General features: G+C 38.6%; 1 protein-coding gene across 7 annotated transcripts in view; it reads right to left on the reverse strand.

The window, feature by feature from the left end:
• Positions 1 to 24312, reverse strand: part of PIKFYVE (phosphoinositide kinase, FYVE-type zinc finger containing) — a 78480-nt gene that overhangs the window by 18007 nt on the left and 36161 nt on the right. For 6 of the 7 annotated variants that reach the window (XM_059168222.1, XM_059168219.1, XM_059168221.1 and 3 more), the window contains 16 exons: positions 23627 to 23756; positions 23020 to 23200; positions 22335 to 22409; positions 20234 to 20341; positions 15999 to 16139; positions 15205 to 15331; positions 13765 to 14924; positions 11760 to 11860; positions 10353 to 10424; positions 9511 to 9682; positions 7014 to 7192; positions 5270 to 5383; positions 4789 to 4897; positions 4534 to 4688; positions 3566 to 3656; positions 297 to 357 (listed from right to left, as the gene is read on the reverse strand). In XM_059168222.1, coding sequence (XP_059024205.1) covers positions 297 to 357; positions 3566 to 3656; positions 4534 to 4688; positions 4789 to 4897; positions 5270 to 5383; positions 7014 to 7192; positions 9511 to 9682; positions 10353 to 10424; positions 11760 to 11860; positions 13765 to 14924; positions 15205 to 15331; positions 15999 to 16139; positions 20234 to 20341; positions 22335 to 22409; positions 23020 to 23200; positions 23627 to 23756 — 2976 coding nt within the window. The remainder of the gene's footprint in view (positions 1 to 296; positions 358 to 3565; positions 3657 to 4533; positions 4689 to 4788; positions 4898 to 5269; positions 5384 to 7013; positions 7193 to 9510; positions 9683 to 10352; positions 10425 to 11759; positions 11861 to 13764; positions 14925 to 15204; positions 15332 to 15998; positions 16140 to 20233; positions 20342 to 22334; positions 22410 to 23019; positions 23201 to 23626; positions 23757 to 24312) is intronic. The other variant, XM_059168217.1, reaches the window with a different exon arrangement.

Genomic DNA, 24312 nt, shown 5'->3' on the forward strand with positions numbered 1-24312 from the left:
AACCTGCTGACTTTGGAAGAGGCAAAACAAAAATCCAATTTCCTTTTATTCTTTGCTCTTCCCCTAACAGCAGCCATCTCTATGTATCATGTATTTCTATATCCTAATTTATTTTCTTGCAATATACTTTATGATAATCTTAAACTGACAGTGCTAACAATACTCTACAGGAAGGAAAACAAAGTCTAGAACAACTACGCCAGAAAAAATTCTCAAAATTAGCCACTGAAATGACCTACAGACTAAGAAATTTCTTTAAATCCAATAGCAAGTGATCACCAGACACAAGCACCAACCTTTTTCTCCATTTTGAAGCCCTGGAGAAATATTTCTTGGAGCTGCATCCATTGCACTTATCTGTAGAGAAGTAAATACTTTACTCTTAAGGAAACATTAAAATCACATTTTTAAAACTTTCTTAAGAATTATTAAGACACTCAGCTTTTTTATGGGTTATAACTTTTGATTTTTACCTTATTAGAAATTAAAACTGCAAGTTTTAGAATATGCATTAATTCATTTTTTGCATTAATTCATTTAAAAATAATAAGCTCTTACAAGTCAACATAAATAACATTTTTAAATTAAAAAACAGCTATTTACCAAAAAAACGGGTCAAAGTGGCATTGTTTTACACTTTTGTAAATACTTTTAAGCTTTTGGAAATACTTTAAGTATTTTGCAAATACTAATCTATTGAGCTATATTATTATGATTGAAGAGTATAAAGAAAATCTAGCCCCATATAAATATGCAACTGAAAAAGGGAAATCATGTAGGGCCCTCAAAAGGGACTTTAAAAACCCCCAGGGGTCCTTGAACTACACTTGGAGAATGTGTTCTAAAGAGTAGCTTACTTCCTAGCATTAAAGCATCTAGAAACTACTTATGATTACCCATTAAACTTAGTAATCTTTTATTATCCACTGGTTAATGGGATAATATCCATTATTATCCCATATCCGGTAAGATATATTTCAAATTACTATAAACCCTGTATACAATTTGATTACAAAGTCATTTCTTAGATGGCTACTTAGAACATTCCTAGATTGGCTCACCATACCAGAGAGACTCCCTGGCCCTAATCACCCTAGGGTATAGGGTGATTATACCTATATAATAGGTATAGTTATACCTATATATATGTAATAGGTATAACTATATACCACTCCCTTAGCAAGACTCTCCATTTCCCTTATTTTATTTTTTTCTTCATAGCTTTTTCCCATTTGCTTTCTGAGTTTATTGTTCACTGGTTTATTGTCAGTGTCCGCCTCATTAGACAAATGTTCCTCAAGGATAGTTAACTATGGCCTTTATTCAGAAATATATGCCTTAAACCTAGAATAGTGCCTGAAAGTACTCAAAAACTAGTTACTGAATTAAAGTACAGACAGTGCTACAGATTTTCACATCAACTTTCAAACCTTCAAAAAGATGATCATCTACTGAATGATTTTGTATTTTCCATTCTGTGTCTACCTATTATAATTAAAGGTCTTACACTGCCAGCTTTGCAGTTTCTTCAGTGAGCAAATGAAAAAGCCACTACAGCTAACACTAATGGTGTTCGCCATTGATAACCCTAATCACTTGGCAAATACTAGTGTACAAATCGTCTTCGGTAACTCTTACTCTCACCTAAATTTTAAGGAAAAGTGATTCCTACACAGTTGTTTCTGAGACAAAAAAGAAGCATCAAGATCTAAGGCACTTGAATTTATCATTTTATGGAAATACTTCTCTACCGATACTATACATTTGTATAAAAAAAAAATCTCTCAAAGTCCCTCATCATATGAGTATAGTAAGCCTTTATGGGGTGCCTGGGTCACATGGTTGGTTAAGCATCCAACTCTTGGTTTCAGCTTGGGTTGTGTTCTCAGGATCATGAGATCAAGCCCCACAACGGGGTCCATGCTCAGCGCAGAGTCTACACGAGACTGTCTCTCCCTCTCCCTCCACCCCTGGCCCCTGCATGTTCACACACTCGCTCTCTCTCTCTCTCTCCCTAAAATAAAAAAATAAATGTGGTCCATATACACTATGGAGTATTATGCCTCCATCAGAAAGGATGAATACCCAACTTTTGTAGCAACATGGACGGGACCGGAAGAGATTATGCTGAGTGAAATCAGTCAAGCAGAGAGAGTCAATTATCATATGGTTTCACTTATTTGTGGAGCATATCAAATAGCATGGAGGACATGAGGTGTTAGAGAGGAGAAGGGGGTTGAGGGAAATTGGAAGGGGAGGTGACCCATGAGAGACTATGGACTCTGAAAAACAATCTGAGGGGTCTGAAGGGGCGGGGGGTGGGGTGGAAGGTTGGGCTAACCAGCTGGTGGGTATGAGAGGGCACAGATTGCATGGAGCACTGGGTGTGGTGCAAAAACAATGAATACTGTTACGCTGAAAAAAATAAATAAATTTTTAAAAAATAAAAAAAGAATAGTAAAAGAAAAAAAGAATATAAGCCCTTATATTATAATGACATTAATAATTTATTAGAAAACATGGTTCATGTAATAGGCAGAATTCTAAGATGGCCCCCCAAAATCCTGCCCCCTGGTATACACAATCCCCCTTCCCAGTTAGTCAATTAAAACACTAATTTAAATACTGCTGCTGTGAAGGGATTCTGCAGATGTATTTAAGGTCCCAAACTGGTTAACCTTAAAATGGGGAGAGATTATCCAGGTAATGACCTAATGACATAAGTCCTTCAAACCTGTGTCTAGAGGTCAGAGAACAGGAATTGGGAAATTAGAAGCATGCGTTGTTGTAAGCCTTGAAGATGAAAGGGGGCTCATGCGGCATGCAGGCAACCTCTAGGCTGAATGAGCTCTGGTCACCTGCCAGCAACAAAAGTGGGACCTTTGACCTCTAACCCCTAGGAATTAAATTCTGCCAATACCCTGGATGAGCTTGGAAGATGACCCCGAGCCTCAGGTAAGATAACAGCCCTGGCTGAAATCATGACTTGAGCTATACATCAAAGCTATGGGAGACTGAGCAGAGATCCCAGCCACACTGCACCAGACGCTGGCCCCCTGAAAAAGATAAACTTGTGTGTTGGGTCACAAAGTCTGTGGTAATTCGTGATACAATAAGACAAAACTAATACAGTTAGGAGAAGCCAACTAAATCAATGTGTAGAACAAACCCAATACTAGGTCCCTTAAGAGAAACTTCCCGCTTAAGCACAGAGACAAAAAACACACAAAACTACATAGTAAAATAAATTAGAACTCTATTATATACTCAGAGCATCCCTAACTTTTCCTTTATGGCACCTACTGCCACCATGATGCTGTGTCCAGTGATGCCCACAGACAGTGGCTTTTGATAGATGTTTGAAATGAACAAACAATTGCATTTCAAGCAAGATAAAAAATTAATCCAGGCCATGTCTCTTTGAAGCCTTACAACTGTAAAATGAAAGACTCTATCTAATATTATTAAAACCACATATTAAATTACCACTTGAAAGTGGCTTAAGTGAAATTAACTGTAATACTTATATCAACGAAAGACCAAAAATGAGACTGCATTTCTTTACCTTGCTTTCTTCCCCCTGTCTCAGTCTTCCAGGACTTGGAGGAACTGAAGGTCGCTTTCTACCCTTTTCCTGCTGGAAAAGGTCCTGTAATCTATAATTAAAGGGTTGTGGGGGGAGAACATAGTTTGTTTCTAATATCCTGAATAAGGTATACAAATTTTCTCTTTACAATTTTGAAACCACAATAATTAGATTCTCCTATTGCAGTTGCAATAGTTATTAAAATTATAACTTTCTTATTTCTAACCAATAATCAAGAGCTGTGAGTGATATGACAGTAGTTTTAAAAGAATAACAAGTTATTGTAAGAGACAGCATAATGTAACAAAAAAACAAAAAAACAGGAGCTTTACAGATGAAGAGACCTCAGCTCAAAACCCAGCTCTGACAATTAATAACTGTACAGCTTGGGGAATCGCCTTAGTCTTTAGAGCTTCTGTAAAATGGAAACAGTATATACACTGTAGGATTCATAAGACCAAATAAAAGACTGAATGTCCATCTAGGCCTTCCTCACTGCCTAGCATAATGCAGATGTTCCATAAATAAATGCTATAATACTTCAATTGAACTTTTAAATAAGCATCAGAGGGAAATATTTCCCCCAATAAAAATTTACATAAATGTCTAAGGTACACATAATAATATATTTGAAAGTCCTGGCCTAAAAACCAATAATCACTCCACAGCATATTGATTAAGGTAGATTATATTCAATAAACACCCACACTCTTGAGTCTCTGAAACAGCACTGATGCTACTCTTACCTGTTTTTTCATCTTTATAAACCACCTGAAGATTAGCATATATGTTTTAAATGATGAAGGGGAGGTGTTGACAGAAAAATAGAAACTTCTACAACTTGTGAATTAAATGTAGCATCACAATAAAGGCCCTTCAATTAAAAACATCATGGCAGAGCAAATTTTACAAAAACATTCAGGAAAGCACCAGACGGTAGAGCACACCTGTTATTCCAAGCTTGCAGCACTTCACAAAGACTTTGCTTCTTGGCGATGAGGGACTCGAAGACCGACTGCAGCTGCTGAGGGGTGTCCACTGAGGAAGACATGAGCCTCGCCTGCATCTTCTCAATCCAGTTCTTGAACTCGCCTTCTTCCATCTACAAGGAGAGAAACAATTCCAGCTGCCTGAGACCCACACCTAAAGAGACTTCTGATAAGTTTTTTAACTTTTGAGCTTCTGTCAAAGAAATGAATGACCTCTTTTTGTGCAAAGATATCTTCCATTTTTTCTTCTCTCGTTTTGCTAAATGTATCCGTTTTCAAAGATGCAAGTCTTTCATCAACAGCAAGATACACCTGTGAAACTCTAAAACATAAACGTTAAACACCTTAGAAAAGTTGGAATTAAGTTTTCTAATCTCATATAGAAAAACAACACAGAAAACTTTTTATTTTATTGAATTATGAATCATACACAATTTTGCTACACAAAAAAGACCTAAGAGGATGTACATCAAAGTTTCAAAGCTGTTACGTCTAAGAGGGTTTGAAGTCTTTTTTATACTTTTATGCAGTCTACATTTTTTTTACATTGAACATATATAACATATATTTAGAAAAATAGTTATTTATGTTTTCAAAGAAAGCTAAATGAATAAACCTGATATTTTAAAATATGTGTACACTAGAGACAGGTCTATATACACAAAAACAGATGATCAAAGAAAGTAAAACTCACTTTTGAAAGAAGTCCTTCAGGTCCTGAAGAAGGGACACTTTTAATGGGGCCTGACGTTTAATGAATATTTTGGGGAGTGGAACGCATACTTCGAGAAGCCGAATGGGAGAATAACTGAGAGAAAAAAAAATACAAACAACAGTAGAAAAGCAAAAAAATTTTAACATCTTGAGTAGAGATAAACCTAAATTCTATGAGGTACAAGACAAAGTTTCTATAATACAGCATTTTAAAACAACTATAAAAATACTGAAGACAACGTTCAACCATTATAAATATCCTCCCCAATTCTGGAAGGGTTTTGTCCTGTTTGTTTCTTCACTGTACTGTGACCTCATCATGTATTGCCTAAAGCACAACTGGGATATAAACCTTTATGAAGGTAAGGAACCCCTTCCTACAGTTCGCCTAGAAGCAGGTCACCTTCCCAGCTCCTGAGGATTTGGAGCTCAATTCCTCATTGAGTCTTTCATCCTCATGAGTCCCTTGGGAGACTTTCTACCCATGAGTTTCTGTCATCTAATAAATCTCACCCATCCAGGTGGTAGATTCATGTTTAAAGCTCTTGCTTCCAAAAGGAAATAAGCTCTAAGTATCAGTATTTCCAAAGTCCTGTTTTGTGTCAGAGTTGTTTTAGGTGCTGAGGATATAGCACTAAACAAGGGCCAGAATTACTGCCCTGGTGAGTCAGGAAGAAGGAGACTTGGGCAATAAACAAAACAAAGAGTTCAAAAATCTATTATATCAGACAGTAAGTGCTCTAGAGAAAACTAAAGTGAGCAAGGGAAGTAAGCAGGGAGTGCTAGGCGTAAGGAGTCAGGGCAGGAGCAATAAGAAACAAAGACCTACGCGACGGACAGAAAAGCAGGCAGATAGCTGGGGAATGGAGGCGTGATCAGGGAGGGAAAATCGAGTACAAGCCTCCCAAGCAAGATCCTACCTGATAGAAAGGAGGCCACAGTGAGGGGACAGGCGTAAGTGAGGGGGCAGAAGCAGGAGGTGAGAACAGAGAGGTATGGAGTAGCCAGAGCACGTAGGAGCTCACAGGCCCATAAACGGGCTCACTGAAACAGACACCCATGGAAGGGTCTGGAGCAGAGGAGTGGCCTGAGCCGATTTTCACTTAACAGAATCACCCTGACTACTGTGTTGAGATCAGACCGCAGGAGGCAAGCCAAAGGATAACTGAGTGAGCCCACTGCAGTACTCTAGGGAAAGGCAACAGAGGCCCAGCCCAGAGTGGCAGTGGTGGAGATGGTCAGAGGCATTCAGATTCTGGATATATTTTGAAGGCAGAGCCTGAAGGCTTTCTCAAATCATGTAATATCACAGGGTACCCATTCTGCAAACTTGTGATTTTAGCTCTATCTGGAATATCCAGTTAACTTTAAGCTAGTTAATGTCATAACAAAAATTCTAACAAACGCTTACAGAAAATAGTGGTTAAGATGAACACCTGTAACAGCAGAGCTACTAGTTCCCATCATGACTTCATCACTTGATAGCTCTCTCAGTGACCAATTAGCTCGAAAGTGAGCTAATAATCATACCTATTTCTCAAATTAAGGATGAAGTAAAATGACAACACTGAAAGCTCTTAGCACAGAGTACGACCCTCCACATCTGCAATGGTAGGGGTGGGGAACAACACACACCACAAAGTAATTCAATCCTGGTACAGAAGAATGTCACAAAGCCTCCTAGGGAGTACGTGACTGTGTGTAAGATCACCATGGCTCCTTACCTGAAAGATGCCACCATCTGATTATAGGAGAAATACTGGTGATAATCATGGTGGATGGAGTGACCACACGGCTCAGCATTGGCTCTGCGAGTGTACTGGTGCCCATAAAACCTAAGTTCAAGGTATTTTGCAAATGACATGGACCAGGACTCATTGGAAAGAGCAACAACTGGTGTTACCTGAAATTCATATAAATCATTTGTTATATAATCACATACTGAGAATCTTTTTAAAAGAATAATTTGTTTTCTTTTCTAGTACAAATCTAATATATTCTGAATGAAGAAAACTGGAAAAAGATAGAAATGCTTCTAAGTGGCTAGAGTTAGGGATGGCTGGGGGAGCAGTATCACTGGTGATCCCACCCCACCAGTATCAATGTGCTAGTATATTTACTTTCTATGTATGTTTATGTATATTTACATGTATGTATATATGTACATATATATATATGGAAATGAATACATAGGAGGTACCCAGACAGTGTATTTATAAATAAAAAGCCCTTCCTATAATTAGTTTCTTGTATTATTTTTACTTAGCAATGTCTCCTACATATTTTCCCACATAAGATACTCTCATACAACTTGATTTTTAATAGCCATAGAGTATCCCATTATACGGACATCTAACCAATCCTTACTGATATGCTTTCAAGATATTACAAGTTTTTCTCTATTCTAATGATGCTCTGATGAACTTTCTTGTGTGTGTGTGTGTGTGTGTGTGCGCGCGCGCGTGTGTGCGCGTAATTACTTACAAATATCCACAATTATTTCCTTGGAATAAATTAAGGAAAGTAGGAATTGGTAGGCCAAAGAGCATGAACATTTATGCAGTCTTTGATACTTTTTGCCACATTGTCTTCTATAACTGGGGTACTGGGAAGTGCCTGGGCGGCGCAGTGGGTTGTGTCTGCCTTCAGCTCAGCTGGATCCTGGGATCGAGTCCCACGTGAGGCTCCCTGCTCAGTTGGGAGTGTGCTTCTCCCTCTTCCTCTGCCCCAACCCCCGCCCCCCACCACTTGCATTCCCTCTCTCTCTCAAGTAAATAAAATCTTAAAGGAAAAAAAAACTGGTGTATTTGTTTACACAATCTCTAACAATACCTGAGAATATCAATTTCCCCACTTTCTTACCAATCTCAGGAATTATAAACCTTTAAAACGTAATTTCTTAAAAACAAAATAAAACTACACTTACTGGTTTTCTTAACACTTCTCTGACTACTGAGCAAAATCTATTTGCACAAGTCTACTGGCCATTTCTGTTAAATTGCTTTGTTATGCCTTTTGCCCTTTTTCTATTATCATGCCTTACAGAAATTTAATACTAAGTATATTACTAGTTGGTCATATTATAAGTTTTTTGACACATGCAAGTTTTTTTCATTTTTGTGTAACAAAAACTGTTTGCCTTTTCCTTTCTAACATAACCCCAAAGGCAAAAGTCTTGTTTTAAAATAAAGTACATACACCAAGGCATGTAAGATATACAAATCTAAGTTATTCATTTAATTCACTGCTCGATCTAGAGAAGTTCATATATTCCACAACAAAATACTACCCGCTGTCTAAAAGGAACAAAAGGCCTATAAGAACAAGTATAAGAAGATAGATAATTACAAGAAATGATTTCATGGCTGTATGCTTGCTACTGCAGAATGAACAGACTTTGATTTTACATTCCTCAACCACTGACATTGATACAGGTCACACTATTATTTTATCTGTAATTCTCATATTTGCCTTCCAAAAGCACACTCCAAAATAAGCAAATGAAGTCATTAAACTTGGCATACGTTCACTGCAAACAATTTGGATAAAAAGTAAATATTAAAAGCATAATATTGTCACCAAGTACTTCCTCTAGAGTGGAAAAACAAAAGTACACACAAGAAATAAAACACATGGTCTTTTTCTCAAGAGATCAAATTTTTAAATTTAATTTAATTTAATATTTTCATGTGTGTGTTCCAAAATTCATTGTTTATGCACCACACCCAGTGCTCCGTGGAATACGTGCCCTCAAGACATCAATTTAAACATGATCTCAGCTGTATCTCTTAAGATAGGAATGTTGATATAGGCTCAAACAGACACAAACATCCTAGAGTGCTATCATTGTTGTGCTAAAAGTCTGTCTCCCCCACTAAAGGACAGGAGAGATGCCCAGGCCCTCATATAGTCCCCAGCACACAGACAGTGCTAAATAAGTGTCTGCTGAATAAATAAACATAACTGAAAATTGTCAACATATAATCTCTGTAATTTTACTGAACAAGGTATCTGTATGTTACCTAATTACTGATAAATTCTAAAATGGAAACTTCAAGAAATAAACACTAAATGCAATACCCAGCCCTGGAAGGTAAAATATAAAAGAGCTCAATTACAAATAAATCCAAAATAACACAGACCACCCCTTCCAAAAAGAACTATACAAATAAAGAAATAAATGATGTTGTATGAAATACTATAGCAACAGGGCATATTTACCTGTTTGCAGATTCTGCACCAGGAATAGGTAAGAATTGTATGTTGATATCCAGGCACTGGAGAATCCAACTCCTTCAGGATTATCTGCACGCAGCCTTGGCCATGAACAAAGCGCCGAATATGATGCACCATGGGGGTATCACAGAACATGCTAGGACACTGGTAAGAAGGCCTTTGACCAAAAGAAGTCCTCACATTAACCATGAAACCAGAAGCAATGTAGAGTGAATACTGGCTAATTAGAACTGTACTGTCCAGAAAGTACAGTATTTTCTCTAGAGCAATATTGATAACCGGTGGACGATCAGAGCAGGGTATCACCCACATGGCTTGGTCCCCATAGCTGAGCATCCTGACTTCTCCTGCAGCTCAGTGATAGTTTCCACTTATTAAGCACCTTCTATTTGCTTAGCATTTTGAAAACATCAATTCATTTTACCTATGGAAATCCATGATACTTCAGGAGCTTGCTATTCCCTGTAGAGGAGGGTGGTAAAAATTACTCTCTATCATGTAAATGGCAGGGGATAGCACTAAGACTTAAACCAAGACCGAGCTGATCTCTATGCTTCTCCTGCCTCTCATTTCAATCACCGTAAAAACGGACATCCTTAAAAAATGTCTTAGGGATCACAGCATAATTAGACACTCAAAGATCTGAGGAATGAACTAGATAAGACATTCCGGGGTTGAATATGAAAATACTTCTTTGTATGGTATAGTCTGACATGTGGTATTATAGAAGAGGCCGAATAATACTCCAACTCATGCTCATGTTTTAGGTTGAAATTCTGGGCATCAGAAAAGCATATATGGAATATAAGGAGAAAATCTGTTCTTACCTGAAACAGTATCTCTCTAAAAATATTCCTAATGTAAGATCATTCTTTCCATAAAATTCCATCGTTACAATCCTAGAAGAAGACAACATTTCTTAGGAGCGTGTGTGTCATAAGAACCACACAGCCAGGACACGTCATGAGACTACAAACGGACTACCTGTTAAATATGCCTACAATGTAGTATATTAAAGTTGGCAATATTTCACTTTTCTTATAGAACAGAGTTAACTTCATCAGATAAAACAGTTTTGACTAGCCACAATATATCTCCTTACCCACTCCCAGTCCATTAGTATCTTATAAAACTATATCAGGATGTATAAACAATAATAATGAATGACTGAAACAACTGTGAGCCAGGAAGTTTCCTTTACAAAGCCGTTATGTCCTATCACCATAAAATAGAACTCCTATCTCCTGTTCTCTGGTCCACACCTTTACTGAGCACGGAGAACAGCAGCTCATATCCTTCCAGGAGAGCCAATTCCTGATGTTATGCCCAACTTATGAATGCCCACAAATAAGAGAATTTGGCTATATACAGCACTGTTCAATTATTCAAGCCTTGGCCTGAGGAGTCCATAAATTCCCACAGAAAACTCCTATGGGTTCCTCAGCCCCAAGTCAGTCTGCTAGAGCTATACACACTAGAAGAATGATCTCACTGGTAGAAATAAAGTGTTTCTGGGGTCCACAGTTAAAATACAGAACACATTTTATCACAGAAACAGTGCTCCAAGAACAAGTTTTTAAAATTAAAGTACATATAGTACTTTTAAAACTAAAGATAAACTACGTAATAAGTAGTCTTTTGTGACTATTATATCATTTTAAACAAACAGTTTATGATACTATAAGATGTTTTTCTATCAGTGTACTTATAATTAAGTTTTAGGAAAACCCATTAATAAGGCCAAAGACTCACTACTTTTATGAAAATGATGCCTCACAGAAAACCTGCATAAGTTGTACACAATTATCACAATGACTAAAATTAGGTTGTATAGGGGTGCCTGGCTGGCTCAGTCGGAGAACTATGCAACTCCTTATCTCTGGGGTTGTAAGTTCGAGCCCCATGTTGGGTGTTGAGATTACTTAAAAATAAAAAAAAATTTTTTTTTTTTTTAAAGCAAACTAGCTTTTACGTATCAACTTCCTCATTTTTATACGTACAATATTTCTTCCACCCCTCACATCCTTTTCACTCTTACTCAAGGTACTTCTCATGTACTCCTTACCCATGAACAAATACAAATTCCGTACTTAGTTTACAAGTTTAAAAGTTCTATCAATTCGTATACATGCCATGTACCTAAAAACAGAGTCTAATGGCTAAGATGTTTTTTTAAGTTGCTGGAATTCTGTTGTTAAATACAGTGCCACAGGGCAAGAGGAAAAGACTCCTACCAGGGACTGACGCAGGCACTGGGGGCGTTGCTGGACTGGGCCGAAGAGCTGCTGAAGAGCACACACAGTCTCTGGTGGTTCACGGGGTTCAGACAGTCCACCTACAGGAGAAGGAGCGAATGAGTAGCCAGAAGCCGCCCCACACTCCAACCCCAAGGCGTGCTTCTAATGCCCAACATATGCCCCTCGATTTGCCTCCCACCATCACTGTGAGCGTGCCAGTGAAGACTGAAAACTGCCAGAAACTAAATATGAAGAAGAGGAGCAATTCATTTTTGAGACAGAACAATCCAAAAAGTTTATTTAAAAATACAAACAGATGTCTAAATAGCTTGTTTTCCTAAATACTCTTTAGTACTTACAAAACCGCATTAAATTACTTTGGAAGTAAATAGTTAATGAACTAGATCCATATGAAACGATATGAACTGATGACTGAATATAACATCAATCTGAGAAATCCACATTCTCAGGGATTTACTTTATTTGTACTTTATATCTGTTCTTGGTCATTACAAAGGCAACATTTGCTCTCTGCTGAAAATAAAACAGTACAGAGGTAAATGAAGAAGTTCCAGAAATACATAAAGCCTCTCCTCCTTTGATGCTACCCCACCTCCCAGAGTGGTAACTTTGACCCTGTGATTAAAAACCATGCATTCTCGGGGACCTGGGTGGCTCAGTGGGTTAAAGCCTCTGCCTTCAACTCAGGTCTTGATCCCGAGCCCTGGGATCGAGTCCTGCATCGGGCTCTCTGCTCAGCAGGGAACCTGCTTCTCTCTCTCTCTGCCTGCCTCTCTGCCTCCTTGTGATCTGTCAAATAAATAAATAAAATCTTTAAAAAAAAAAAACCTCTCTTTGAGTTTACATGCATTTATACACAAAAACACCCACATAACAATACACGGGTGATTTCGTTTTTCTAAGAATGAGAGGATGCTACATACAACACTACTTGTTTTTTAACACTTGAAAATATATCATGGGCTCTATCCGGGTGATTCACTGAGATCTAACTCATCCTTTTACTGCAAACAACTAGAAACAAGGCTTCAGCAACTCTCCCTGTACATATAGTCCTACAAAATGTAAGCATTCCTTATAAAATGCTTACTTATTTCAGCAGAATAGGTTATAAAAGATTGGAATCCTGGACCATAGGTATATACATGTACATGGAAATAAAAATGGATCTCCTCATCACTTTCCATAAATTTACATAAATGTATATAAACACCAATTTATACACAATTTATTATAGATTTTTTTTCCACACCACATTAACTATGACTTACCACTTTCCTTTTTTGCCAATCTCACAAACACTAGTGTACCATACAGAAAACAGTGTCCCATTATTATTTAGTACTTCCCCAACTCTGGGTGAAATTAGGCAACTTTTTATTTGTTCTATTAAACAATTTCATATCCTGATTTAGAGATGGATTTTTTTCATTAGTTTTATTACAAACACTACTACTAATGTGTCCATAAGCAAATCTTCCTTAATTTCTCAATTTGTGTTTAAAAAGAAGGAGGGCACTATCATCATTAAATAACGTGAAGTGTTTTATGCTAAATAAATACATCTGACATTTTCTAAAAACACATCCATTTTCTGCGGGAACCTCCTGTCTTGCTCCCTCTCACAAGCTTATTAGAAGGATCAAGGACGCATCACACCACACCCAAGTCAGCCTGCCACGGATTTGACCTACCTCCACCCTTCCGCCTACCGCCAAGCTCTTCCCATACCTGACTGCGAGCTCAGCATGAAAATTTCAAAACCCAGTTTCATTACTTGATACTCCTACTTCATATTTAAAGCAATACACAAAATAGCTGACTCAAGACAAAAAAAAAAAAAAAAAGGTACAGGAAGAAATGTTTACTAAATCTGCAATCTGTCATGTGTGTGTGTGTGTGTGTGTGTGTGTGTGTGTTTTAAACGTGCTACAGCACAGTTTTTCAACAAGTTCTAAACGTGCACCTGAAGTGGCCTCACCTTTGTCGACCACACCGCGTCATTCGGAATCAACCCCTTCTCTTCATCACCCTCAATTCTGCTTCCTGATCTGCCGCTTGCTGTGCCAGGTACTTCCTTTGAATAAGCAAAAGGGTCTGCATTTTTTTGCTGAATTCTTCCTCCTCTGGCCCGGTAATCAGCCAGCATTCTACCCAAACTCTGGCTATCCCCAAGATGCTCAGCAATTCTAGTGCTCACTAGCTCGTGCGAGGGTAAGACTTGAATAGACTTGGCCTGAACGCTCCCATTCATGCCCTGAAGGCCGGAGAGATCCCTGAGCAGCTGCTTCTTCCGTCTGCTCTCCATTTCTTTGAACTCTTTGTTGAGGAGAGGAGACCAGTACACCTGCTCAGCAAAATAATCTCGGGTAGAGCATCTCATCCCCTTTTCAGTCAGAAGGAAGGGCTCCCGGAATGTGATTACTGGGGAGATACAGAGGATCACATCTTTCAATTCCTGCTTAAAGGCCAAAGAATAAGTCTTTCGTTTATCTTCAGAAGAGGTAACCTCCTCGGTCACGTACAATCCAGTGTCATCCTGTAAAGGGTCTCTAAAGGTTCTCATCTGGCTTTTGGGATCCTGTAGCTCATCCGCGTGCTGCAAGGGCTCTGGCTGCTCCATGCCCAGGGCATTCTGCCGGTCGTCCACGTGGAGCGGCAACAGTGACTCCGGGACCGACGGAAAAAGAGCACAGGGGATCCCTGCCGCGCAAGCTGTCGTGGCATACTCCTGATGCTTCAGAGAGGCCGCATCCTGGGTCACGCTTTTATTTTCCTGGTCGCCCTTCTCAAACACAGTCCTCGATTCTAGCAAACTGCCGTCCTCGGAGGGCAGAAGCTCTGCGGGGAAGTCAGGCTCCCGGGTGAGGGGACTTGCGCTGGATGGCTCCTGTGCAGTCCCTTCGTCCTCCTGCCCCTCGATCAGAGAATGGAAGGAAGGGTTCTGTGTTAACGTGGGAGGCATAGCAAACTCATCCATGAGGAAGGAGATTTCTAGTTGAGAATGGTAAGCGACACAGATCATAAATATTAGGATTTCCTTAACTCGAGCCAGCTCATAATCAGAGCCTCCTCTAAGCTTGATTGTGCAACCCAGGTGCTGTGGACAGCCTTCAAAAAACATCAGTGTTTTGGTTTGCTCTACAAATAAACATAAAAAGTTTAAGAAGACTTTGGTGGCAATCCGTTAAAACCAGACAGAATTCATTCATTATCCTAATCTCTGTAAGAGGAAAAACCTCTAAAACAGACCACGGTTGCCAATACTCATCTAACGACGCTCACAGATACTAACATTATAACTAGCTGTTATTAATAGATAGTACATATTAGTAGGACAAAGTAAACACTGTAGTACTAATGAGTTTACTCATTCCTCTTGTCCTCGATCTCAGGTGAATCTATGCTAAAGATCACTCACCACTAGGTAACTGAAACATCTGCATATAAAATTTGTGACAGGTGCCCAGGTGGGGTTTTGTAAGCAGCTGGTCCATCGACATTACTAAATCACCTTGGGTCATCCGACTGATTCGTTCTAAAACTTGCTAGAACACAGAAAAACATTATATTACAAAATTAGAGAAAAATAAAATTCTTAGTAAATTTTTTCTGGAAAATTAATATTAAAAAATAAACCTCATCATTTCCTTAATTTTAATTACATAATTAAATCACATAATTTCCTTAATTTTAATTATATAACAATTCCTTTGGTTCTAGATTAGACTACAAGTAGTTGCCTAGCGATCAATATGTACCCACGAAAACAAACCAGATTCATACTAATAACATTATAAAAGGTATTTAAGCAGCATGTATTGGCACAGAATACTGAGGAGGGAAGGGGAAAACTTCCTAGAATTGACCTCTATTCTGAATAGGGTAACTTTTCAAGAGAGAACATTTTCTACTTGTACAATTCCCTGAAAAAAATGAAAGCTCAACAAGGACTACTTATTAACTAATATCTATTACACCTTTGGTCTTGTAAATAACTATAATGAGTGCTATATAATTAATTACACTTTCTTCCAGCCTGAGGTTCTCCAGTCTTAAATAATGAAATGGCTGTTGTGTCTACTGTCCTACTTTCAATATATGGAATAGCAAATAGATAATCAAAGATCCCTGCATATCAATCATGCATACATATAAATTTGAAAACTGAGATTTTAAAAAATGATATAAAAACAGAAAAATAAGAACACTCACTGATTTTACATTAATGACCAAAGTAATGCCATGTTCTAGTAACATGTCTTGGGCAATCCGAGATACTGTTTTTTCAACTAGAACCAATGTGGGTCGAACATCAACTATTCGCTGAACATAATTCTTCAAGAATTCCCTTTCCTGAGGAAAAAAAAAACCATCAAAACTATTACAGCTGGTACAATTCAAGATCTAGAGATATTAAAATATCAGGATAGTTTGACAATTAATATAACCTAAGCCTAAATTCTTTTCATCCATAAATAAGTCCAGAAGCAAGTCACTTCAAACAAAACCTAGAGTTTTATTCATAATTCTAAACTGCTGATTATGCTAAAAAGAATTTCAGGGAAACTTTATTTTCTGACTTACTAATCGTACTTTGATTTTCAGTTCTTAGTAACTTGTACTATGAAAGTCAAGAATCCAATTAGCTTGCTCTCAGATGTTAAAAAAATAATAATAAATTTTAAAAATCTAACAGCCCAACTCCCCAATGAAAGTAATTTCTACTTTTTAAATTATAGATTCCCCATTATGTTCTAAAAGTAACCAGAGTAGCTCTTCTTTGGCTATCTAAATAAATAACTCTAACGATGCTATTTCAGCTTCCTCCTCATCTCAATCTCCTAGCAGATTATATTCTACCCAGAACAGCCAGAGTTAAAGATCTAAAACACAAAGCTTAATACAATTGCTTGACAAAGGCTTATTTTCAAAGCAAATTAATACTGTTAAGTAATGACCAAAATTAAAATAATACAAATCACGGGGCGCCTGGGTGGCTCAGTTGGTTAAGCAATCGCCTTTGGCTCAGGTCATGATCCTGGAGTCCTGGATCAGGTCTGCATCAGGCTCTCTGCTCAGCAGGGAGTCTGCATCTCCCTCCGACCCTCCCCTTCTCCTGCTCTCTCTCTCTCTCTCATTCTCTCTCAAATAAATAAATAAAATCTTAAACAAACAATAATACAAATCACTAACTTTTTCATAAAATTTCTGGGCTCCACAGAGGAGGACACCTGAATGTGTGAGCAGGTCTGTCACTTCTGCTCCACACACCTAAAGTGTGTTCTGGGCAAGTCCTTATTCACAGCGAGTGTCACCAGCAGCGGATGAGCCTGTTCCTGCAATGAACCTGCCAGGATGGAGTGTATTTCTACCTTTCTCTGTTTTATTGACAAAAACTGGACATTTTCAAAATCTCCCATTATTAACAAAATAGATTTTTTTCCCTTGAAATGTGTTAACTTCCTACTCTACCTATTATGTGGCAATTGAACAGCATTTTATTTTATTTTTAAATATTTTATTTATTTATTTGACAGAGAGCTAGACCGCACAGGTAGGCAGAGTGGCAGGCAGAGGGAGAGGGATAGGCGGGCTCTCCACTGAGCAGGGAGCCCAGTGCAGGGCTCGATCACAGAACCCTGGGATCATAAGCTGAGCCGAAAGCAGCTGCCCAACCGACCTGCCACCCAGGTACCCCCTAAGCATTTTAAATGATGTTATTTTTGCAGCTTCAAAAGTATACCTAGAAGACTTTTTTTTTTTAAATCTCTGGGCTTTGGCACAGGAATGGCAAATACACTTCCTCTCAGTTGCAACTATAAACAACTGCCATGATTAAACACGAAACACCGTATTCCAAAGGAAGCCTGGTCCAGGCCCAGCAAGGAAAGGATATCAGGGAGGAGGCCATGAGCCCGGAGCAGGGCAGGGGCAGACCAACGGCCCAAGCAGTGTCAGCTCTGTGAAGACTCTGTGAAGCCACCGGCTGCTTATCTCCTTGCCCTTTGCTTCTCCTTCTCCTGATTCCAGGCAAACTTTGTTGATTGTGCTTTGCTTTACTGTGCTTTGCAGATACTGCATTTCTTACAAACTTGAACGTTTGTGGTAACCCCATGTCGAACAGGTCCACTGGCTCACTTCATATCTGCGCTTTTTTTTTCCAACAGCACTTGCTCACTTCATATTTGCATCACAATTTGGTAATTCTCATAGTTTTTAACATTTTCCAATATTATTATATTTGTTATGGTAATCTGTAATCAGTGATTATGAACAACCCCCTGAAAGATTAGATGATGGCTAGCACTACTTAGCAATAAAGTATTTCTAAATTAAGGGGTGTGTGTGTGTGTGTGTGTGTATAATTCTATTTGTATACTTATTGGACTACAGTACAGCATTACCATAACTTTTATATGCATCAGGAGGTGAAACAGATCATTTGATGAACTTTATTGCAATACTAGCTTTACTGCAGTGGTCTGGAACCAAACCTGCAATCTCTGAGGTATGCCTGTATCTACCAAAATTTCTGCTGCTTCTTTGGTTATTCCACACTGAGTGGACAAAAAGAGAGAGAGAGCTCAAATCAGCTGATACTTTCTATCAATTCAAACTAAAAACTTTCACAGGGCAGGTGTTTAAGGTTTAAAAAACTACGTCTCAAAGCACAATGTATTTTACCTTATAGCAAATTAAATCATGTTTCTTAAACACGTTTGCCCAGAGCACAGTTCTCTAACACAAACAGACTTCAGTCCACTAACCTAATGCAGGAATGGAGTTACAATAGAGTGGATAAATTTAAATACACTTTTCTGTAAACACTAACCTGTGGATTTCAGTAATCCAGTTCATCCAAGACCTGCAATTTCATACATTTTAACAAATCCATTCAGGATAAGCCTTACAATCAACACAGTTGTGATCTAATCCTATAAGTCTTCCAATGATACCTTCAGTGAGATTAAGAGAACTCCCAGCATCAAAAAATCTAAGACTCCAAAACCAATAATTGTGTTTTTCCCTATTCCTTGTATCAATTCACCACTGAGAAGTCACGGTAAATCAGAGCTATCAGGGATGGTAATGATCTAGTCAAAACCTGATTTTTGTTATACATAACTGAATTTCAAGAGGAAACAACCCCAAATAACAAAGCAGAATTCCAAAAAAACACAAGTTTCTTCTGTTGCTTTTCTATGAATTCAGTACAAAAGTGACTGCTTCTACCACTGTCAGAAAATTGTCACCTATGGATATTCAAGTAATGCTTTTCGTAAATATTTCTGGAACTGAATATAAGCGTTTCTGCTAGAACATGATAAGACACATTCCTGAAAACCTCCCATTTTGAACAACTGCAAATGAAAATGCATAGCATTTAGGGGAGAAAAGGAGTTGGGGCAAAAAACTTTTTAAACCAATGTAACTTCATATCCAGCCCACTAGCAAAAATAAAAGTCAATACCCTGCGATGACCTTGGACAGCCCACACAGGTGGCTCAGCACAGCTGGAGGCTGCCTGAATTTAAAATGTACAAAAGCAACTACTCAATAGTACAACAGGAAATGAGCTCTGAGCCGTGGGGCCACGGGGAGCCATCCAGGCAGGACTAGGGCTGCATCTCTCTGGGGTGAGAACACTTTCAGCAGAAAAGCACTTTTAGTTTCTTAAAACAGAGCCAAAAGGGTTTTAGCCTGTGTAGCAGCTGAGCTGAGGCTGAGGATTAGAATCCTCTGCAGCTCTTCCGGGTCCCTTAGTTAAGAAAAACCATAGAGAAACACACAATTTCCATCGGATGTTACTCCCCTTAACCAACCATGTAAAAGGTAACTGGCAGTCCAGAAACACGTGTTTTAGTAGGACAGACTCTATTAAAAACTAGGTATTGCCACTGGGGATCTGCTAAGTTAGAAAAATCCTTAAAGTAAATCAATAACCCAAGTGGGCAGAGAGGCCAGAATTTAGAGTTTCCATTTTTCTTCCATATATTCCCCAAAAGTCGTACGTTCCCCTTAACAACTCTGAAACTCCAAAATAAGGAATGACAGAGGTTTTGATAAGCTTCCTAAGTAATACATAAAAGATGTCTTTTATAATAATTTTTTTTAAGATTTTATTTATTTATTTGACAGAGAGAGATCACAGTAGGAGAGAGGAAGGGAAGAGATCACAGAGAGAGGAAGGGAAGCAGGCCCCCTGCTGAGCAGAGAGCCTGATGTGGGACTCGATCCCAGGACCCTGAGATCACGACCTGAGCCGAAGGCAGCGGCCCAACCCGCTGAGCCACCCAGGCGCCCCTTATAATAATTTTTTAAGTGAAACAAAAGCCATCAAGTTTCTTTCCCTGCCAAATAAAACCAGCTGGAATGAGTTACGAGTCTGGGAGCCCTACAGTACACAAAGACCCCTGCAGATCGCTTTTTTAGTCAGAAGTCCTTACCTGAAGCACAATAGGATCAATGCAAGTAAATTTAGTTTCTTCTCTGTAGAGATACTCAATGGAACACTTCAACAGAAGAATTTTGGGATTTTTAATACAAGAATTCATCTACAAAACATAAAATTTGTTAAAAGCTTTTTAAAGCCTGCACTTCACAGACCTCCTCTAATCATATCTTTTAAGTTATATTGTTTATAATTCTTTCTAAATAGACTATCTCCTTATATTTGTTCTGAAATACTCTCATGTAGTTCTTTTGTGGTATTCTTATATATTTTTTCAAAACAAATTGCTCAGAGCGAAGCAGACTTCCTCAAAAATTGGCTTTGCTTCACTAATTCTATTTTAACTTAATCCTCTACACTCTTTAAAGTTTTTTTGGTTTTGGGGGGGGTTCCTAATATTGTAAGAAAAGGTATCAAACCATGGTATGGAAGAAAAGGGCTTAAAGACAGGATTCCTCATGAACTCCTAGAGATAAGCAACTTTGAAAGCATAATTTACCCTTTCTAACATTCAAGAAGGAAAAAGAAGGGAGAAAAGAATGAAAACATTTCCTGAATAGATTCTAAGCAGTGATAAATTGGGAAGCCAAACCAAGTAACAAGAACTCAAAAAGGAAAACCTTAAAGTATCTAGAAGGGCAGACTCAGACAAAAACCCTAACCATATAACTAAAGCCACAAGTCCAACAGCCCAGACCCTGCAATTGAAGTTCAGAGTGACCGTGCCTATACACTCTGAACTGGCAAATGGCTTTAAAGCAGTGAATGCAGCATTTGGGGAACTACGCTTGGGGATTTTTGTTCTTAGCAACTACAAATTAAAGACTATCTCTAAACATGGGCAGTGAAGCAAGACAGTCATTCATGCATATGTTTCTACCACTCCCACATACAATTTTCAACTCTACCGAAAAGCTCAACATACTCTCCTCTTAATTCAATAGAGATCATTTAATTTGGCTTAAATTACTACCTTGATGGGTAATGTGCCTGTTTTAATAAGATTCTATGCAGAAATACTGACACTGGATCAAATCCAAGCATAGTTTTATTTATCAATGATCACTGACAATTTTCAGGAGGCTTCATGCCTTACAAAAAAAGGAATTAGTCTCTGCTTAGAGTGAAAACAGGACTGTAGTTCGCCCATCAGGTTGCTCACACTAGAAATCTACCTAAGCTCTCACTGTAACCAAATCAGTATCTCTGGAGGTGGGGGGTCAGGGTATCTCTATTTGCAGTGAGTTCCTGGAGGGATTCAGGAGCACAGCAAGTTCGAGAGCACTGCTAGATTGACGATTTTTCAAAATGGGATGATCAATGACACTGGGAACACATGCAGAACCTACTTTAAAAGCAGCCCCACGTTTTCCTTAGCCTCACACTCCCACACCCTTAGAATGAATGAGAATTTCTAGGGGTTGGGCTTAGGAATCCATGTATTTAACAAGGTCCACAGGGGACCCTGATGTACCATGCACTTTAAGAATCAGTGGACTTCAGAATAAAGATCAAGCCCCTAAATGGGATACAAAGCCCCTTGCCTGCTTTCTCCGGCCTCATCTCCTTTCTCATTTTGCACTTTAGGATCTCAGAGATTCCTTAATACACCAGGTTATTTCACCCCATTCCTTTGTGCTAGTGCTAGAAAGAGGCCTCAGGCCTGAAGGCAAAGATAAAGGTGAGAAGGATAAGAGAACACCAGTGATAGTGCTACGGCTCTGCCCTAGAAGAGAGAACCAAGTTTTAAAATGCTAGGCCTCTGGAAGGACTCCCGTCTATTAGAGAAACCTTGTCTCCCTAAGATGTGGCAGGTCAAAGGAGAAAGGAACCAGTACCCTATCATTCTGTTGGTCTGGAAGCCTGACCTATCCTTTCCCTTCCTTCTCATCTCACGAAATCCTATTATCCAAATCCTAATCATCATCAGCCCTGAAGACTTTACCCAAACTTCCAAAATTTCACCTCTAGAGCAGACACTGCTAACTGCTCCTTGCTATCCACTCTCCTTCTCTCCTATGATTAGGGTACCCCAACTCATTGGCTTGGTACAAGTCATTGTCTGCTGAACTTCACTGTTGAACAGATCACATTACCTTTTTATGTGCAATATTTTTGGTACAAACAAATCCATTGACAACCACAGAATCAAACTTCTTTCCACCTGGAATCTAATGAAACAAGAAAACAAAACTCAATGCTACATTATTAGAATCCAGTCAGATGGATGCTCTTATTTCCATTTTTTTTTATTTTAACTATATATAATCAAATCAGAACAGAAAGTTCCAGGATATAATTCTTCCCTTCAACCAATAATTACTGAGATCTAGCATGACTATTTTTCCACCTCCCACTCTCTATGGTCTTATCTGGTGCTCTAAAAAACCCATATGACTGACCAAATTGGCAATTAAAACCATTACTGAATCAAACGTCACAGGCAAAAAATACATATAGGACTCCACTATCTAAATAAGGCAATTATCCACTGCTTTTTCTTAGAATATTGACAGTAATCTGTGGGAAGAGGTCTTCTCATAGATGATGTGTCAAGAAAAGGGAAGCAAAAGGAAACCACCTTTGGTTGGTTTCCCAACTGCATTCTCACTTCCTATGGGTGGCTTCTATGACCCCTAAGTGCACTGCTAACAAAGAGCAGACAGATAAACCACCACCCCCCCTTACTCAGAACCCCTTTTAGATTACCATTAAGAGACAAATTACTACCAGGCCCACGCCACCAGTTCCGAGCACTAGAAATGCATTAGCAGAGCTCACTTTTTTAATATGGACAAACTGACGGATATCCATGTCATCGTCCCGGTTCTTGACATCAGGTCGGACTGTCTGAACCACCTGGCAGACCAGTGACACGATGATGTCCCTCCAGGATGGTGACAATGACTCATTATGGAGTAACTGCTGGAGTAGTGCCATCATGTGGTTATGATTAGCTGAACTACAAAAATGTCAGAAGAAAGAGGTTTGCAGTTATTACTGCCAGAGACAATAATTCTGAAGATGCAATAAGCAGTCTACAAACAAATAAGCATAGGAATTATGGCTCAAAGACAAGATCTTCCTAAGCCAATCTTATTTCAAATATCTGTACCTTCATGATTTTATACATGAATGAAATCTGTGAGTATCTTCAATTAAGATAACCCCTTTAATTCAACGAAATGTTAATACATAAATTACAACTGGGACAGACAATCGCAGTTTAGGACTCTTGTTTTATAAGAAATTTCATCAGAACAGGCTTTATTTCCTAAGTAATCTTAGTATTTTTGACTTTATGAGGAAGAACAACTACTCGTATCCCCATCAAGTCATTGAAAATTATAAAAATGGGAGATTAACATCCAAAAGCCCCCTGCCTTACAGCAACCTCTCCATGGCTTGTTTCTCTCCATTCTCCTCCCTCAGCAGCTCCAGGTTGTTATGATGCCAGCCCAAAGGTGTGAAAGGCAGCTCTTTGGATTTCTCCTCAACTCGACGATTAAATAAGGATTCTGAGTGTAAAATAAGAAATCGTACTTCACCATTATGTTTTACGCCATGCTCTTAATAGATTTAGAAAGCGCCGATTTATCTTTTTAAGTTTTTAAACTCGGCCAATTCAAACTGTTGGTACAAAAAGGCAAGGACATGTGTAAATACACAAAAAAATCAAGTGTGAGTTCGATTTCCAATATTCACAACCATCAAAATCAGAGACAGAACAGGGAAAAGCAAATTCACATAAGTGACTAGCATGCTCAAGCCAATAATTATAAATATAGCTTCTGAAAAAAAAGAGATTTTTACCGTCCTTTTACTTCACTGGGGACATTAAAAAATAAGGGGGCTGACTTTCCCTGTAAAATCACAAACTAAAAACTGCATTCAACAGAACTCTGAGTGCTGGCAGAACGACACGTGACAATGTGGGTGCTAAACTTTAAAGAGGAAAGCTCAGCCCTGATACATATGAACCAGTACACAACAGTGTAGACAGTCTATTCTGATAATTCTTTATAGTGTTTCTTTCTCAATATTAGAACAAAGGCCTTTTTCAAAGCAAAACCT

This window comes from Mustela lutreola, chromosome 3 (assembly GCF_030435805.1).
Source record: "Mustela lutreola isolate mMusLut2 chromosome 3, mMusLut2.pri, whole genome shotgun sequence".
Classification (NCBI taxonomy): domain Eukaryota; kingdom Metazoa; phylum Chordata; class Mammalia; order Carnivora; family Mustelidae; genus Mustela; species Mustela lutreola.